The 14,803-nt window shown below is 51.5% G+C and overlaps 2 protein-coding genes across 3 annotated transcripts; one reads left to right on the forward strand and one right to left on the reverse strand.

The window, feature by feature from the left end:
* Positions 1 to 95: 95 nt before the first annotated feature.
* On the forward strand, positions 96 to 8,390 carry LOC122388822 (zinc transporter 5-like). 2 transcript variants are annotated; one of them, XM_043380234.1, is made up of 15 exons: positions 96 to 407; positions 1,417 to 1,479; positions 1,806 to 1,919; positions 2,239 to 2,333; positions 2,697 to 2,816; positions 3,008 to 3,180; positions 3,761 to 3,928; positions 4,289 to 4,392; positions 4,598 to 4,758; positions 5,112 to 5,318; positions 5,625 to 5,781; positions 5,997 to 6,119; positions 6,310 to 6,670; positions 6,984 to 7,112; positions 7,466 to 8,390. In XM_043380234.1, the coding sequence occupies exons 2-15, from the start codon at positions 1,424 to 1,426 to the stop codon at positions 7,634 to 7,636; spliced, it is 2,139 nt and encodes a 712-aa protein (XP_043236169.1). In that variant the 5' UTR covers positions 96 to 407; positions 1,417 to 1,423; the 3' UTR covers positions 7,637 to 8,390. The 2 variants fall into 2 exon arrangements, with proteins under 2 accessions (XP_043236169.1, XP_043236180.1); XM_043380245.1 differs by having other exon boundaries at positions 156 to 185.
* Positions 8,391 to 8,429: 39 nt separating this feature from the next.
* Positions 8,430 to 11,023, reverse strand: LOC122388096 (DNA helicase MCM8-like). Its single transcript, XM_043378884.1, has one exon. It carries the CDS (start codon positions 11,021 to 11,023, stop codon positions 8,759 to 8,761), a length of 2,265 nt encoding a protein of 754 aa, XP_043234819.1. The 3' UTR covers positions 8,430 to 8,758.
* Between the last annotated feature and the right edge of the window lie 3,780 nt (positions 11,024 to 14,803).

Raw genomic sequence — 14,803 nt, forward strand, 5'->3', positions numbered from 1 at the left:
CTGGAATGCTTTGCAAATGCGACGTGCTAAGCGAAGGGAAAAATGTAAAGGGAATCATTTGGTAGAGATCTGGCAGCTTCTATGTTGTGACGAGTCTGATACAAATCTTGCGCAGCCTCATTCAATGGCCAATGCCGGCCAATGCCCTATTCAAAGTGATTCAAAGCGTTGTCAAAGCGCGCAAAGCAGGCATTTTAATAAAATCATTTATTCCTTTCTAATAGATTCAGCACATCAGAAGTCGGTTCCTCGATATACCTCAAGTACCGGTAGATACGGCCTTGCAAACATCTGCTCACGCCTCACGCGACTTGAACTCATCCCAAGGTCGTGTTCTCTGTCGACTGTTTTGATACAATTTTTCTTTGAATTAATATTGAAACACAATTGGAAACTGTTTAAACAAGGTAGGTAATTAAATATGGATGAATGGGGCAGATCAGACGGTATATGTCAAGTTTAGGTCCTAACTACAATTGTGGCGCTTTTGATACGAATATGAAACAGCAAAAATTTTAGGTTTTAGGTTAGGTTAGGTTGTAGGTTTGTAGGTTTTAGGTTGTAGGTAGGTAGGTTTGTAGGTTAGGTTAGGTTAGGGTAGGTTTGTAGGTTGTAGGTTGTTAGGTTATAGGTAAGTAGGTAAGGTTAGGTCAGGTTTGATTATGTTTTTTCCTTTTATTTGCGAGACATATGAGTATCATTTTTGGATTCAGGATGTCAAATAATGTAAAAATATGAAAAATTTATCAGTGAAATCTTCTTAGGACTTAAACTTGACATTTACCGATCAGACTGCTTCAGACTGAGACTGCTTCGGCTTTGATGGGTGCACTCGAGACCAGCCGCTGGTTATGCTGAACCTAAGCTTCCAAAGTCCAAATTGAATTATTTTGATTAAATAGGAATTTTCTGATCTATTGCAGGAGATGCCAGGCCTGTGTGACAAGCTTCATTGGCATGCGAGCAGTCAATTCACAAATTAGTTCAAGTTAGTGTCTCAATTGTTCAAACTTAATTTAGTAAATCCATGGAAAATAATGATTAGTTCCTATATTAAATAAGACATGATTGTGGTATGATGCATGAATATGCATTCCAAATCGTCAGTTGTGAATAGAAATCATACAAAAAACTAAACAGGCATTTTTATGCTTTTGATGCAAACATTTAACATTCCGCGACTCTTTTCAGTTCTTACCTGACTTTGATATACATACCTACCTCATACCTCTCTGTTTGACATGTGATAACTTTTTATTGCCATTTAGGTGAACTGCATGGATTTTCACTAAGGGAAGATAATTGTAATTTTGTGTTGCTGATCTTGTTGCAGTTTATTGTGAACAATCTTAATATAACAGGTGTAAATCTTAGACTTGCATGCATACAATATATCAAATGCCACCTCTTTTCCAGCTAAGAGATGAGAAAATCAGTTTCAAGTGATCATGTGGTTAGCAGCCTGGGTGCAGCTCATTGGTAAGTGACTTTACCTGTCTGTTATTTTAATGTTGACTTGTTGAGGGATGTTTACAAGCTTAAAGCACTGATTTTCATGCTCACTAAGAAATATACCTACATCAACCTTGTCTTGTTAACTTGCAAACAAGTGTTCTTTGCTATTCGTGCCAACTTGATATTGAGCTTTTTTTCTTTACTTTTGATGGTCAAAATTGGTGTTGCCAATCAAATGTAGGTAATATGCAATGATTTTATTCAAATATGTGTTTGTGTAATGCCTTATTGAGTTCTGACTGTATTGTGACAATAAATAACATATTGCAAATTTGCAACATCTTTTTCAGGGCAACAGGTTTTCTGGCCTTGGGAAAAGCCCTGTTTGTCTTTGGAATAATTTCTCTTTATTCCTCTCTTCTTGGTCTTCCAATTCTTCAAGTGCTCTTCACCACAAAATCTGTGTGAGTTGTGACATTTTCTTCTTGCTTTACTACTTTATGGTACAAAAATAAGTGATATAAAAATAAATACCTACCTGCTAACCAGTAAGCTTAGGAAGAAAGAAAGTAATTATCTAGGTAAAGACAGATTGAAACCATTGTATTGTAATATTTTACCTCTATAGGACCAGAAATTCACTACCTATCAAAGCAATAGTAAGTTTTATATGTCATCATACCCAAATATTAGGATTTTTCTAGCATGCAGTCAATAATATGATAAACTCAACTCATCATCCCCATGCAGAGAACTATGCTAAACATTTGTTTGTTTTTGCAGAGCGGCCGTGTGCCTGGTGGCCATTCAGAAGCCATTCGCCGGTCAGCCGCTGAGCCGATCTCTTCAGATCAGAATCGTTCGGAGATGTGTGGCAGGTACGCTTCTTTGTCGTCTGCTACCGCCCACCCCTCTGCTGCATAGTTTGGAACCCTTTCCTCCCGTCTCAAAGCGGTTGCTCGGTCGTATTTTGCCGAGAAGAGAGCAAGGCTAGATCTGCTGTTCATGAAAAAGGATTCTCGGCCGTTTTCGGTTCTCTCGCCAGTCACCAGTTACGACGGAAGCTTGATATTTTGCTTCAAGGCTGCTTTTGGCTGCACTCATTTGCATGTTGTTCATTTTTCTCCTAAGATGTAACACAAGAGAAGTTGAGTAGGGAAATGTCAGTACAATCATTATGTCGTTGTGCCTCTCAAACATCCATTCACACGTGTCTTCAGTGGCCAAATAATCGTTTCCAGGTATCGGCCTCTCCATACTGTGGCTGTACGGCCTGACGCTGTGCGGACCGCTGAGAACCGTGCTCCTGTACGGACAGCTCGACGCCGTTCCCGTGGCCGTCCTGGTCACCATATTCTCAGGTGAGTGACAATATGCTTCATTCTGCTATGGGTTAACTTGGTTAGTTCAATTTCAGTGTTCACTGTACTGTCCTATTTATCATAACATGAGGAGGTTGATCTTGTAAACCTACTAGGACAGACTTACAGTATTTTACCACCCGATGACAGTTAATTCTGTATAACCCCCGTCTCCCTCGCCCCTCCGACAGGTAACCGCACGCCATCGCGGGTGCGCGGAGCCGTGTTTTTCGTCCTGGCCGTGCTGGCGCTGCTGCTCTTTGACAATGACGTGTCGGACGTGCCGGACGGCTCCGGCCAGAGGGTCGGTCTGCCGCTGCTGGCCTCGCACCTGCTGGGCACGCTGGCCGTCGCCGATCACAAGGTACTAACCTGATACATACATATGCCCCTCTGACCAGGTGCAGATGTGGCTTGGTTGACAGGCTGTCGTGCTGTATCGGGTACGTGAATGGTTTCTAGATTGACTTCTCGAGAGTGCGCTAGCAAGAGAATGTTATCGGTACGCTCGATTGACGCTAACCACAATGAATGCTTTCAGTACGTTAGTATGTGCAGTTTTTTTTTAGAGATGAATTAATTGATTTGGCTTTGACTTTGAAGGATTTCAGGAAGTGACACCTCTTCGTGAGGCCTGTAGCTCCCATGCGTAGTTATGTTTTGAATAGTACATATGTTTGGCTCAGTCCGGACTTGCGTCTATGCTGAATATCAGTGAAAAGCCACGTGGTATTTGAGTTGTACACATCCGTCCTGCCTCTCGTGACACGGTAATATTTAGCAATTTGAAGGCTTTTGTGAGACCAATTGCCCTGTGCATTCATGCTTCGGTGTTTCGGATACCGTATCTTGATCTTGCGACACTGCGCTTTTAGTTGTCGCTCGCTGCCACAGTTCATTAGCTGCACTGTGCCCTCATCACCCCTCAACCCACCCCTTCCCAGGGAGGTGTGGTGTTATTGCTGCTCTGCGTGGCGCTGCGAATCACCTACAATAACGCCGGGCGGAAGCTCTCCGTGGAGGTGGGCGGCGCCAAGCGTCTGCAGACGGTCACTACACTGGGAGAGGCGGCCCTGCTGCTGCCGCTGGCTCTCCTCTCGTGCTTCATACAGGTGGGGATGGAGAATCAACACACTGGAGTAGGTGGCGTTGCTGCTGCCGCTAGCTCTCCTGTCCTGCTTCATACAGGTGGGGGTGGGGAATCACCAGGCTGGGAGAGGCGGCCCTGCTGCTGCCGCTGGCACTCCTCTCGTGCTTCATACAGGTGGGGATGGGGAATCAACACACTGGAGTAGGTGGCGTTGCTGCTGCCGCTAGCTCTCCTGTCCTGCTTCATACAGGTGTGTGCTCACTCCATGGTGGAGCGAGGGAGGCTGCAGCTGTATACGGTGTCCTGGTATCGTAATAGGCATAGAAACGCCGTCTAGCAGTGACTCCTCTCTGTCATGTAACCTCTCCCGCCGCGGTTCCAGGAGTCTCAGGTGGAGTCGGTGACCAGCTACGTGCCGACGCTGGTCATGCTGGCGCTGATGCTGTACGTCGTCGACTTCTACGTCGAGTCCATCAGTGCCAACAGGTATGTGGCTCGTCTGCTCTTCATATCGGAAAACGAGCGGGGTAGGAAACGAACCAGAAGTGGGGCATATTGGTCTTTATAAAGATCATGCGATGATGTGGGATACCTGGTTGGTATTCGTTTGGGCCTTGATTTCGCTATCCAACGTTAATATCCGGTGAGCTACCCCAGACACTGACGCTGCCCCTGCCCTCCGTTCCCCCAGACTGGACGGCTCGCAGCTGGCGCGGGTCGCCTGTCTGGTGCAGACTAGTCTGGCGCTGACTCTCAGCTGGCTCTCCCAGTCTGGTGCTGTGGATGGTTCGGACCAGCCGCACCACGGCCTCTCGGCAGGGGTGATCGCCAGCGGCCTCCTCTTCATGGCCGGTCAGTCGGTGTGGAGGGAGAACGGGACGGGGCAGGGGTAGAGAAGTACGGCAGTGGTCAGTGTGGTGCCACCTTATTGGCAGCTGGGTATGGCAGTGTGGGTCGTACGTCCGCTTTCTCGACTCTCACTGCTAGAAACTGCATTCAATTATCCACTAAAAACCTAAATTTGATGAGTATTATAAGTACACAAAGAGCAAGTTCTCGCAGATTATATAGTTTTTTTTTTGTCAGCTGCGTCATCATTATAAGCAAACATTTTTTTCAGACTCTCATCAGGCTAACAGCTAGCTAGCTCCCTTCCCCACACTTTTTGCTCACCCCGTGTGACGGCCGATCCCTGTTCCCCACAGCGACGTTCGCGCTGACGTCGTCGGGCTCGGGCGGCCGCGGCCAGCTGGTGGGGTTCTCGGCCGGCGGCCTGCCCCTCTACAGTCTGTCCTCTTCACTGCTACCTCAGGGCTCCGTGTCGGCAATGGCCGCCGTACGGATGGCACTCAGACGCGTCCGGGCAGATCCCAACAGCAAACGGATCTTCTACCTGCTCCTTCTGAACGGAGGTAGGCCGGTGAAAGGAGAAGGATGGCTTTTGGTTGAATGAATTGGGGAAATGTTTGAGGCATTTTAGGGTATTTGGAGGACGGAACGATTCTATCAGTTTTTTTTTGCAAGGTTGTACTGCCTCAGGTTGTACTGCTGTTTCGTACAATTGGTTTTGCTGCTACTTGCTACCAAGTACCGATGCTGCATGGACTGATAGATGATTTTATGGATTGTGAGTTTGACTCTCTCTCACGCCGCCAGTCATGAATTTTAACACGTCAGTATACAGTTAAATGTCACCAGCACTTCTCGTGTTTCCTCAGGTTTTATGTTGGTGGAGTTTGCGTACGGCGTGTGGACCAACAGTCTGAGTCTGATATCGGACGGGTTTCACATGCTGTTCGACTGCTCGGCACTGGCGATGGGTCTGGCCGCGTCTGTGATCGCCCAGTGGAAACCGAGCAAACAGTTCTCCTACGGGTAAGAGGCGTGCGCTGCCATTGGCTTGTTTGTACTTTATCCTCTTTTCTTATATCGTCGTTTGCCGATCATTAGTATTCAAACAACCAGCTGGTGATTGAATCATTCGTTGAAGCTTCACATTCGTGTCTCCCGCACATGTTTTATGTCGCTGATGATCCACTGGCTCAGGTTCATTACATTTTAAGACGGTCGACTGCCGCTCCCCGTTTCAGGTACGGCCGCGTGGAGGTGCTGTCTGGTTTTGTGAACGCGCTCTTCCTGCTGGTGGTGGCCTACATGGTGTTCATGGAGGCCGTCAGCCGGCTGCTCGACCCGCCCGAGATCAAAACGGACCGGTGAGGGACGACTGGTAACTACCAGTCGTTACAGCTGGGAGCTGTCAGCGGGATGGAGGAGGGAAACTTCTGTAGCGGAGCGACGGCCGGTGCTTTCATTGCTGACCGTGTATGTTTCATGTGCTGATTCTCTCTGGTAAGTAGTAACCCTCCCCATGTCAGCCTGCTGACTGCTCTCCCTCCCCCTCAGACTACTCACGGTCTCTGTGCTCGGCCTGCTGGTGAACGTGGCCGGCCTGCTGGTATTCGGCGGCGCTCACGGCCACTCACACGGCGCGGCCGGCGCGCACGGCCACAGTCACTCTCCGAACGCCAACCTGCGCGGCGTGTGGCTGCACCTGGTGGCCGATACGCTGGGCTCGCTGGGCGTGCTGGTGTCGGCGCTGCTGGTCCGCCACGCCGGCTGGCTGGCCGCTGACCCCGTCTGCTCGGCGCTGATCGCAGTGCTGATCGTGGTCAGCGTGCTGCCACTGCTGAGACAGACGGCGCTGGTGCTGGTGCTGCGCGCGCCCGCCGGCAGGGACCGACAGCTCCGGGAGGCGCTCGACAAGGTGAGTCGTACGGGAGGGAGATAGCTGAGATCTGGTATAGGGGCGGAGGGTGAAGTTATTTTGGTTGGCAGGTGGCAGACAAACTGGCCGCTGGCTGGCCTTGTTATGTCTTGTTATGGTCTCTGAATGAGTAACATTTGCAATTTCTCGAATCATTGGGTACTATAATTCAGATGCTGCAGAATAATTGACATCACCTGGGTGCATGGATAACACCTTTCTGCATTCCCAGTATGCTGAGTGATTAAACAGCCGGCCCATGGCTCAGTTACGACTCCTTTCCGTGAGCGTTACCACGCCGTCCACCCGACAGGTGCTGCTGCTGGAAGGAGTACAGAGCTACAGCGACCCGCACTTCTGGAGCCACTCGGCCGACCACTGGGTGGGCACGCTACACGTGCAGGTCAAAGAGACGGCCAGCGAGCAGACCATCATCGGACAGGTGAGTGGGTGACTGTTGGGTGTTGTGTTTTGTTTCTTGCCGAGTGCGTAGTGAAATCTTACATACTGGCATTTGCGATGAGTAACTATGTCTGTCTTAAATACTATGGGCGCAAAAAAAAAAACGAAATCGAAGTGTTAACTGGATGTAACAAGGCATGATCATCATCAACGGCAATGCTTTCTTCCAAGTTTTCGACTTCATCGCAGTAATGGGTCGGTGGCGGTGCGGACACTGGCTTTTCGTATTCTTTATAACGCAGGTAAGAGCAGTGTCGATCCGATGGCTTTTGCGTTGTTGGTGCCTTGTTAGTTTCACTTCCGTAGTTGACGGCCCCCTTCCCCCTCCCTCAGGTAACGTCCGTGTTCAGGCAGCTGGGGTTCAGCACGTTCGCAGTACAGGTGGAAAAGCCAGAGTTTGTCAGCAAGAAGAGCTCTCAGTACTCGGGCTACGGGCTGGGGCTGGTCGACCGAGCCACCATGTTTGACCCCACCGACGGCCTGTCGGCGGTCAAATCGATATAGCGCTGCGGAGGAATAGGTAAAACCAACGACAGGGTCTCCCTGGAGACAGAACCAATACGCTTGATTCGTCCTATCAAAATGTGCGAACGAGTGAGAGGTGAGAGCGTGTCGATGACTGGGTGATTGAATAAGCCGTTGCCAAAAATATGGTTGCTGGTAGTTTGATTCATGCACCAGTTTTATTGAGCACTGTTGATGTGTGTGGTGTCGTGCAATGTACTGGGGATGCTAGTGATAGTTTGTCATTGATGGAAATAAGGCGACCTGTGAGCGATAAGTAGCGATAGAGACGTTCCTTGCCTTGGAAATGTCCGAAGACTCTAAATGGTCGACTGCTTAACTATGGTGATATGGTCATTGGTCAGTGATCACTGATCAGCGCTGCGTTGGAGCTTTATACTGTTGCGCGGTAGTTGCCCGAGTGATTGCCGTTCCCTACTGGCGCTCACATCCCGAGGTGCTAACCCAAAAAGGTGGCATCCGCGGTGCTTTTTTTGTCGACTGGACGGTCCACAAAATGCAGCACCGCGGCGTCAGAGTGGTTTCCTGCACAGGATTGGGTGATCGTGCGTATTTATGACATGACAAGGCTCGGGTCGGCGGGGTTGGTGACGTCCTGTATCAGTGTATGCCATTTGCGTCATGCGTTTGTCACTAACATGGCGTAAGTCGCCTCGTCATCAGAGGCGCCGCGATATTTCATTGCAATCTCATCCATGTGTTCGGGAGCAATACATACCAGTCTTGTATACAAGGACCTTTCGAGATATGAAGCCAAACATTTCTATTTCTTTATATTTTGATGAGCTTTCTTAGTTAGCAACAAATGAACACAACAAAAATGATGAGCGATTGCGTACGTTTCCATAACAACAGCATGATGTAATGCAATATCACAGCTTCGAGAACGCTTAAACGGCCATGGCGGTAATGGTCAATAACTTTCACCGCGTTCCGCAGCCCACGCGAGGTCTGATGTGGATCTATCAGATACCGTTTCACGGGATAGCACGTTTGTCCATTTGCCTATCCGCGCAGGTTGACTGAGAAGAATCAGCTTGCATGTCTCCCACTGGGCGTTTCCATATGCTCCAAATCTGAATTCCCAGCTCCCTAAACGCCTCAGTCCGCCTGCACCTGGTACAGTTTGGGTCCCCTCTTCAGCAGCAGCCCGGCCTGGTTTGCCATGTCCAGGAACTCTCGGAAGCAGTCGGCGCCCGCGCCGGCCTGCAGTGCCACCTGCCGCAGCTCGTCCTCCGTGAAGACGGTCTTGTTGAGCCTCTCGGCGTTGCGCTGCACGGCGCTCAGGAACACCTTCAGTCGGCCGGACTTGCCGCGCCGCTTTCCGCCGCGGCTGCGCGCCACCGGGTACTCGGCGGCCGCGTCGTCACCGCCCAGACCTCCGGCGCCCATCGAGAACCGCACCAGCTGGATGACGTCCTGCGCGTCCGCGGCCGTGGCGTCCTCGCGGAGGTCGAGACGCGCGCGCGCCTGGGTGAGCCGGATCAGACTCTCCAGCTGACGAGTGGTGACAGGGGTGGAGTCGACGCCCTGGTGGCGCGCCCGCAGATCCAGAAAGAAGTCCTGGAGGGTGCGACACGCCTCAGGGGACAGCCGCGGGTGGACGTACTTGCGCGCGTAGGCGATGTACTTACGGAGGAGCGGCGGCGGCAGCACGGCGCCAGGCTCGGCGGCGGCGGCCGTCAGCCGCTCCACCAGCGGCTGCTCGGGGTCCCAGTCGGCGGCCGGAGTGGCCGAGGCGGCCGCGCTCGTGTCCAGAGAGCTGGAGCGACCGCTGGCCGACGCGTGCAGCGCCATGATGTGGCTGGAGACGAGGCTGTCGAGCGCGCCGTCCGGCCGGTCCAGCAGCAGGAACACCAGGTCGAACCGTGACAGCAGCGCGGCGCCCATCTTCAGGTTATCGGCCAGGCTGCGCTCGCGGTCGTAGTGCCCGCCGCTGGGGTTGGCGGCGGCCAGCACGGAGGCGCGTGCCGGCAGCGTGCACACGATGCCGCCCTTGGCGATGCTAACGCTCTGCTGCTCCATGGCCTCCAGCAGCGGCTGATACTGCGCCGTCATCTTGTCGAACTCGTCGATACAGCAGGTGCCCTGGTCGGCCAGCACCAGTGCGCCGGCCTCCAGCAGGTAGTCGTTGTGCTTCTCCCGAGTCAGCGTCACCGTCAGACCGGACGTTGTGCTCGTATTGCCGCAGACGTACACTCCGCGCGGCGCCACGGCCGCGCACGCCTGCAGCAGCTGCGACTTGCCCAGGCCCGGGTCGCCCATCATCAGCACGTGCGGGTCGCCGCGCACGTGCAGCTCCTGCGCGCCGCCGGCGGGCCGCGTGGTGCCGCCGAAGAGACCCAGTAGCAGGCCAGCCTTGACCATGTGGTGGCCGTAGATGGCCGGGCAGAGCGACTGCACCAGAAGGCGGAGCGTGTCCGGTCGGTCGTGCACCTCCGTGATGGCGTAGTAGTCCTTCTTGGTGAACTGGATGCCGCTGGTGCCCTTGCTGCCGCCCGCCTTCACGTTGCTAATGCTGTTGACGGCGATGTACAGCAAGTGCATGTTCTTGTTTGCGTTTCTGCCCTTGCCAGTGGGCTCGTCGAACGTTTTGACGATGCCGCAGACGGAGACGATGTCTCCCGGCACGCAGGCGTCCACGAGGTCGGCGAGCAGCTCGCACTCGATGGAGCGCGGCACGCGGCCGCTGTCGGCCGAGTCCTCCTCGGAGAACTCCTGCAGTCGGAACGTCTGCCGGTCCACCGTGCGCGTCGTCTTGAACGACTTCACCGGCCGAAACTGGGTGCCGTTGCAGCGCTCGCAGCGGCTCGGCAGCTGGTACTGGCCGCCGGGCAGCGCGTGCTGCCGCACGTCGAAGCAGGCCGTGCACTCGAAGGCCATGCTGAGGCAGTGGGGGCTGACGTTACTGACGCGCACCACGGTGCCTTTGACGGCCACCAGCCGGCCGAAGCTGGCCGCCTTGACGGCGCGCACCTTGGTGGTCGGAGTGAAGCCCTGCAGGCGGCCGACGACGCGCGGCAGCCGGTCGGCCGTCGCGCCGCCCGTCTCGGCCGCCTCCTCGTGCAGCAGCTGGTACATGGCCAGTCCGAGCAGACTGATGAACAGCTCCGGCTCACCGGCCACAGCCTTCTCCAGCTGGCCGTGCCAGCGCTGCTGCAGGCCGGCGTCGGCGGCCAGCGCCGGGTACGGCACCGGGAAGCCACCGGCGGCGGCCACCCGGTCCAGGCTGTACTGCTGAGCGCGCAGGAACGCCATCAGCGCCCGCAGCCGCGGCAACACCTCCGAGACGGGCAGGTCGTCCCGGCCCTCCAGATACAGGTCATACCCAACGGGCGTGAACGCGCCGGCCGCCTGAGACGTCATCACAGTGATAGAGCCGATCAGAGTCTCTCTGTAGAAATAAGATAAGTGAGCCAGTGTAAATACTTCACAAGATAACTGATAAAGTTTTCAAGATGTTGTTTTCCCAATGTCATTATTTGCTCTTTCCTCAGCCTTATAGCCCACTTGGAAACAAGAGCACTTGCATAAATGGATAATCCCAAACTAGTCTATTTAGTCCTAACTCTATACATAACTCTCTTTACTTTACTCAGAGGACTGATGTCTGCCTCATTAATTTCAATTTTGAGATTCAGATGATGCAATACTCAATAGTATTAGACTATACATTTGACAGCATGAGAGTGTGATGGAATCAGGATTCTGACCAAGTAAATACTGACACTCTCAATCATGCTATTCTGTTACACTGTTCTGCACTATTCCCGAATCCAGGGACAAACAGCACCAATAGTTTAGGAAATTTCTTCTTCCTAGCCTGGATTTGAAATCAGGTATAGGTGAATGGATCTAGAGGCACAGGATTGTCTTGAATTCTGAACCAGAGTCCAGTTTTATCAAGAGAAAAATAGCCGCCTGCTGGAATTTTTCACCTTAAGACCGCTTCACAAACAGAGCATATACGCGATGGGCACGCAAGCAGATAAGGTATTGCCTTTTCCGCTCTGTGTGTGAAACAGTCTTAAGGCAAAAAATTCCAGCAGGCGTCTATTTTTCTGTCGGTAAAACTGGCCTCAGATTACTGTCTTTTACTGCCCAGAATCAGCATAAGAGTAAAACTAATGTGAATTCATTTTTGTTAATATACTATTTGTTTACAACCAGCTGCTATTTCAATTTGTGTTATGTGTGCAAAAATGCAATAATATTCTTGAACTTGAATTTTGATTTGGAACTCAACCACAAAAGCTACAAGCATAAAATATTTATTGATTGAATTCGAAAAAAAACTTAACTAGGTAACGAAACAATGCCTTGTGAAAAGCCGAAATATCAAATAGTAAGCGCTAGAGGCTAGAGCTAGGGATAGGTAGAAAGTATAATGTCAACGCCTTATTTATCCTTTTACAAAATAATTGTATGAACCATACGGAATCACGATATCAATTATCAACAGCAATTCATTCAAATCAAAACATTTGACGCCTACCTATAACCTACATCAACATCAATACAAATTACAAATCAAAATGAAATTTGGAGCGCTTAGACATATTTTGACTCAGTAGCGTCGTTTTCACTGGCCAGAAATACTGCCATATTGCTACCATATACTCGTCAATTACAAAGGTATTTTATCCGCTGCCGTTCGTACTATTTACAACATGGGAAGTGGGAGCTGGAAGCAAGGCTATGATTGGAGGGTATTAGGGAAGCATACGCTATCATTCATTGTTCACATATATTTTGTTTATATATATATATATATATATATATATATATATATATATATATATTGTTTACTTTGTGAATGTCGTGGAATGAGCATACCTGCCATAGGCGTAGGAACAGGGGGGGCCGGGGGGGCCATGGCCCCCCCACTTTCGGAGGTGGGGGGGCCAGCAATGTTAACTGGCCCCCCCACTTTTTGCTGACTTAAGTGTCTGTCTGTACCTAACCTACCACCCGGTAACTTGACAACTATTCAGCTTGCCCTTTAATGGGGATTCCTTTTTGTTTCTACAGCGTTATTGACCGCAATTTCCTTCACTCAATGAAGGAAACCATATCAGAGACAAGACTGTGAGTCCTGGTGACAGCATTTTGTTGAATACGAGGCGCGGAACAGCGAGCACTAAAAAAGTATAGGCAATACTAAGACAATACTAGCACGGTGCAGGAGAATGCGTATACAAACGACCAACGCTTGACCTTATCTGCTTGGGGTCGGCATAGTTCGTCAAAGGCGTACTAGCTGGGGGCCAGGGTGACCGTGCCTCAGCCTCGGTTCAAACAGGCTGGGGGCCAGCAATGTCTGTTTCTGCCCCTCCCCCTTCCACTTTCAGTGCAGTGGCGGTCGCAGAGGGGGATCAGGGCCATGCCCTTCCCCCCTCCAAAGGCTAATCAGGGGGCCATCATCTCATTTGGCCCCCCCAAACAACCAATGGGCCCCCATGGGCGTATGGGGCTCTGGCCCTTATTCGATTGTCACGAGACTCAAGAATCCCACGCTAGCTATTAACAGCTCCCAAACCAGTCTTTGAGGGTCCTACACTGATCTCGGAGGGCCCTTCAGTGGCGGTCAAGCGCCCACATTGACCGCTGAGAACCCACATTGACCTCATTTGAGGGCCCCTAAACCGGCCTCAAGGGCCCAGCCGCCCCTCCATAGTTTTTTTTTTCGCGATAGCTCCGAACACGGCGGCGATAGAGAGCTGAAGCTTGGCATACCTGACCTTTGAATCAAACGGGATCTTTTGACACCAACCGCATTTTCGGGTCAGATCATGTCACTGACCCATGTGGTCATAAGTGAACCTCTGCACGGTCTTCAGATGTCGCAACTTCGCAACGCCCTCACTGCCAGAGGAGATTTCACAGGGAAATGAACCTTGGAGGACCTAGTATCCAATAGGAGTCTCTCAACTTGTATAATGTATATCTCGGATTTTTCCTAAAGTTCATATGAGGTCAGGTCATTTTCGTGACCTCACCATTAGGTATAAGTCAATGGGAATAAACTGAAAACTTTTTTCTGGCGCCGGGAACGATCGATCTCCAACTATCTCAAGCACACCGAATCGTGATTTCATGCACTCCTTGCAAGGTTCGATGCGTCACTTTTGCAATGTTGACCTTGCGCGACGTCATTTATGAAGTTATAAAGGGTCTTATTAGTCTTTCGTCAATAACTAGGTACCGATCAAATTGAGCTAGCGAGTCGGGAAAGCCACCTATGGACTCAAGAAGACCTGCCGAATCGAATGATATGCGACATGACCTCCTTCGACCAATTTCGTGACCTGGGGACGCCGACCTGACCGTGACCCGAGGTCAACACCCTAAGTTTACCTCACCCAAACAAAAAGTATATCAGTCGACGCGCCTGAGAGAGGCGAACACGATGCTGGCAAAATCGCGGCTCTGCGGCCATTTTTTGCGAAGTTATTCACCAAAAACGGAACCGTGCCTTGAGGCACTTGACCTGACCTCAGAGGTCACCGGTTTTTGTTTGTTTTGTTGGGTTAGGCCCTTTCGGTCCAATGAGACCATTTCAGAGCCGGAAGGATGATAGGATATAGGGGGAGACATTGGTCTAGGCAGGCACCCTAGTGAGTCGCCGGGGCTGAGCCCGTCCAGAGGACAGGCCACCCAGCCCCAAGGCACTCACTGCACCCGGCTACGGGGTGCGCTCCCTCGGGAGCAGCAGTGCCGCTCCAAGGGAGCAGCCCGCATGAGATAAAGTTGCCTGTCCAGCCCGGAGGGGGTTGCGGTGTGGAGGAGAAGGATTTCAGTATCCTGAGGATAGAAGCACGGAACGGTGTCAGAGGTCACCGGTTGACATAGGACCATAAAATCGGGTATCGATCTCTGCGTCTCGTAACGGCGCACACGTTCGTTTTACCGCGACGCGCTAGCTCCACCTGGGGCGAAACGGCGAGGGGGGTCGTACCCGCCCCCCGCCCCCTCGGCCAGCGCGTATGTAGAAAACCTATAGGACCGGGCCGTGGAGGGTTAAACTGGTCTCTGAAGGCCCAGACCGTCTAAAAGTCCCACACCGGCCTCTGATAAGTGATAGTCAATCAGCCCAGTTGCGGTGGTCGCTGATATAAAACCTCTTAAAAACGTTATAGGCCTGGC

The sequence above is a fragment of the Amphibalanus amphitrite genome, unplaced genomic scaffold (assembly GCF_019059575.1).
Source record: "Amphibalanus amphitrite isolate SeventyFive unplaced genomic scaffold, NRLGWU_Aamphi_draft 000018F_arrow, whole genome shotgun sequence".
NCBI lineage: Eukaryota > Metazoa > Arthropoda > Thecostraca > Balanomorpha > Balanidae > Amphibalanus > Amphibalanus amphitrite.